Source organism: Fragaria vesca, linkage group LG7 (assembly GCF_000184155.1).
Source record: "Fragaria vesca subsp. vesca linkage group LG7, FraVesHawaii_1.0, whole genome shotgun sequence".
NCBI lineage: Eukaryota > Viridiplantae > Streptophyta > Magnoliopsida > Rosales > Rosaceae > Fragaria > Fragaria vesca.
The window spans coordinates 17,891,567-17,895,286 of NC_020497.1; the positions used below are offsets into that span (position 1 = coordinate 17,891,567).

The 3,720-nt window shown below is 38.8% G+C and overlaps 1 protein-coding gene across 1 annotated transcript; it reads left to right on the forward strand.

Annotated features, from left to right (window-relative positions):
• Positions 1-1,057: 1,057 nt before the first annotated feature.
• Positions 1,058-2,242, forward strand: LOC101292754 (DNA topoisomerase 6 subunit A-like). The gene has a single exon (XM_004308869.1). The coding sequence runs from the start codon at positions 1,058-1,060 to the stop codon at positions 2,240-2,242; it is 1,185 nt and encodes a 394-aa protein (XP_004308917.1).
• Positions 2,243-3,720: the final 1,478 nt, after the last annotated feature.

Here is a 3,720-nt window from a genome sequence, read left to right on the forward strand (position 1 = left end):
GTGTTCATGGATCTGCGTCTAATTCGCTCTTCCCTATCAAAACAACAATGAACTTTTACTTCCGAGAAGTATTAGTAATGTGGCTAATAATGAAAAGAGTTCACATTGATATTGATAAAAAGTAGCAGAAAGATCCGCAGCTCAAGTAAGAAAATGGCAGAGGCCTAGACTATTTAGAAGAGCAGGGGAAGGAAAAGCTTATCATTGCCTGTCACTGGTGAACGTAAATTCTCTTTATAAATAGATGTATCAAAGCTATCATGAGTCAAAACAACAGCTTTAAGTCTCTCATCTTTGGAACTATACAATGTCAATACGTTCCTGCCAAAATTCATGAATCCTTCACCATTCTCTGAAATGTTTATAGAGGTCTCAACCTTGACTTAAACTCTTCCGGTGTATGCTGACAACTTGAGTCCAATAGTTTTCACCATAGCAATACTCAGGTCTCAACCTTGCTTAAACTCTTCCTCCCAACTTGAGTCCAATAGTTTTCACCATACTCCTCATTCATCCAAACACTCAAACCACTCTTGGCGGGTTCAATGCAAACATGGAGCAGTATCCACTATATCAATCATAGCAGAGAACAGTCTCCACTATATCAATCATAGCAGAGAACCCATAATACATGTCAAGTTCTAATTAAAAGCATTACAAACATTTAGGTTGAAATTATACGAAACCTCCCTGCAAACAAGCAAACAATCAAGTTTAACCATATTGTTTGAACATTTGCTTTTGACCGTGTTAGTGGAAGTCTTTACTCTAGGGAGATTGGTATCCCTATTCGAGTAAGGAGAACTCTAGGGAGATTGATATCCCTATTCGAATAAGGAGATTGGTATCCCTATTCGAGTAAGGAGACACGTTCGTAAACCTAAGCAGCTCATTATAAGAAGAAGGAAGAGGAAGATAACTTGCAGCACAAAAAAACATTCAGATTTCCTCCGTTGTATAACCATGGCCGCCGAAGGAGAGGAAAGAAAGTCGGAGGAGCAGAAGTAGGAGCTCTACTGCTAAAGAGCGAACAAAGTCAAGGAGCTTAAGCCCAACAATGAGGAAAGAAAGTCGGAGCTGGTCCATTCCGAAGGTCGAGGATGAAGATTGGGAGCAAACAATTGTTTCGTTCCAAGACTTGAACTTGGAGTCCTTTTCCCGTGCCCTCCCCGAGAGGCTGCCGGCTGTGTCGAACAAGGATTTATTGGCGAAAATCCGGGTGCAGCAGAGAGAATGTGATGAGGGTACACTTAAGTTGGTTGATCATAGAAGTAAAAACGTTCAGTTTGACGAGGATTTGCTCTGTTACTCTCTCAAAACCACAGACTTTATCTGCAAGCCACAGGAAGAGACCGTGAAAGCCTACAAGCGAGCTCTCCAAATTGTTGCAAACATGCTTGAAGAGGGCTTGATGAACACCACTAGAGGTATGTTCTACACAGCTGAGGACGTTTACGGATCACAAAAACGCTCTGATTTTATCATCAGGCACTTAGCCTCTAAACTAGAGGTGGATCGTGCCCAATTGAATGTCTTTCCAGGGGATGCGGGTTCAGTGATCGGTCCCCTGAGCTATACTCTCCACGACGTAATGCATGTGGACTGCAACTTGGAATTACATGATGCCGTCCAACCAAAGCATGGTGTCCCTGTTCCGAATAATATGCGAACGATTAGTAAGATGGAAGGCACCAGCGTCAAGTTTATCTTGTTAGTAGAGAGTCTTGCGGTTTACTCTATATTGGCTACAGCCAACTTTCACAATCGTTATCGATGTTTATTAATGACGGGGAGGGGAATGCCCGATGTGAATGTAAGAGAGTTTAGCAGGTATGTATCACAGAAGCTTGGAGTTGCCCTGTTTTATCTGTCGGACTGCGATCCTAATGGAATTGAGATATACACGGTCTACAAGTACGGGTCGGCCAATATGGCTTTTGATTCCAAGCATTTGGCTAACCCGAATTTGATTTGGCTCGGTGTTTGGCCTTCCGACCTGAGCAAATATGAAATTCCATCGGTAAAGATGACTGACAACGAGGTACACAAAGCAAATCAATTGTTAAAAAAGGAATTCGTAAAGAGGGATAATAGGTTGGGGGAGGAGGTGAGGCACATGGTGAGTAGCAAGCAGAAGACTACTATCTGCGTGTTGAATTGTGAAAGTGCCAGTGGAGTATCAGAGTTCGTGCTACTCAAGTTGAAGCAGGTGATGGATGAGATGTTGATTTTGAGAGAGTGATGTTCAAGAGCGCGGGAAAAATAAAATAGAGTTTTCTTCATTTATCTTTGTTTTTTTTGTGTGAGAAAGATAGGCCCATATTTGTTATTTGTTATTCAACCCACCATTATTCAATAAAGATCAATATATTTTTATTTTTATTTTTATTTCAATATGATTGTGCTGTATATAATAAGGAGGAGGTGAATGAGTCGGTTGGTTTTTTTTCTAATGAGAAATGAGTGGCTGGTTTGCTTCTCCATTTTCTAAAGAAGAGAAAATTCGAGAGTACGCGACTTCAAGTGGCCACATGGATTCTCCCAAATCTGTTTTTTGGATAACACCTTATAACATTAAAAAGTACCGACTCAATGTTTCTAATCATACAGGAGAAGAATGATTTGACGAAGACAAGTGTGTATAGAAGTAGTAAAACAAAAAAACAAAAAACTTTAAAGTAATAGGTTAGTGTTTTTTTTTTTTGTATTTTTTTTGATTTTTTTTTTTTTTTTGTAGGGGACCAGGAAAGAATAGGTAGTGAAACAAGGAAATTAAGAATAGGTAGTGCTTTTTTTTTTTTTTCAGGAAAGAATAGGTAGTGTTTATTCTATTTTTATTACAATTACAATTGCATTAAAGGGATATTCTCCAAGACAGACATAAGCCATATGTACAATAATCAAAATGCTTTTACCCATATAGACATTCTCGCCCTTCATATATCTATATGCAATTATTAGCCTGTACACGATGCTATCCGAAATGGACAAAGCTTCCAGCCTTCAATCTATTCTGGTCGAAAGCTTACTACATTAGGGAGGGTTGTAGACTGTAGGTTCCTAATGTCAGATGCAGTCACCATACTAGACTCCAAGGGTAAGGAAAGAAGATTCTTCAAAGGCTTTAAATAATGCAATCCCTCATCGGTAATGCGTGAATTTGAAATGTTTAATGACACCAATGCAGTTAAACCTGCAGTTCCAGAGGAAAATGAATGTGAGAAGATCGATGAATGTGACCAGAATTGCGACAAATATCCACGAAAAATACAACAAAGCATACCGGAATTGAAACCGGGTGGGACTTGAAAATCAATTATATACGTCAAATTTTTTCATGTAATTGATTTTCAAGTCCTACCCAGTTTCAATTCCTGAATCCGCCCTTAGGTGGGTTGTGTGTGAGAAGATCAATGAATGTGATAAGAGTTACGACAAATATCCACTAACTTCTGTCATTGTAGTCAAACAATTTATGGATAGAAAAACACAATTAAAGTTTTGCATCCCTCAAGCTCCATATGATCTCCTATTGTGGATTGATTGTGGATTGTAGGATTCGTCGCTTATATCCCTTGCCGCTTAATAGTAAAATGAGTTCCTCTTTATTATCTTATTTTCTATTCAAATATGGGGTACGTATTATTAGAGTTTGAATAGAAAATGTGGGGTATTATTGGAACTTGTGTGGTATTGATCTCACATTAAAGAAGAATTAAA

Excerpts from the sequence above, each read along its gene's own strand:
- LOC101292754 (XM_004308869.1), top strand. The coding sequence starts at position 1,058 with ATGAGGAAAGAAAGTCGGAGCTGGTCCATTCCGAAGGTCGAGGATGAA.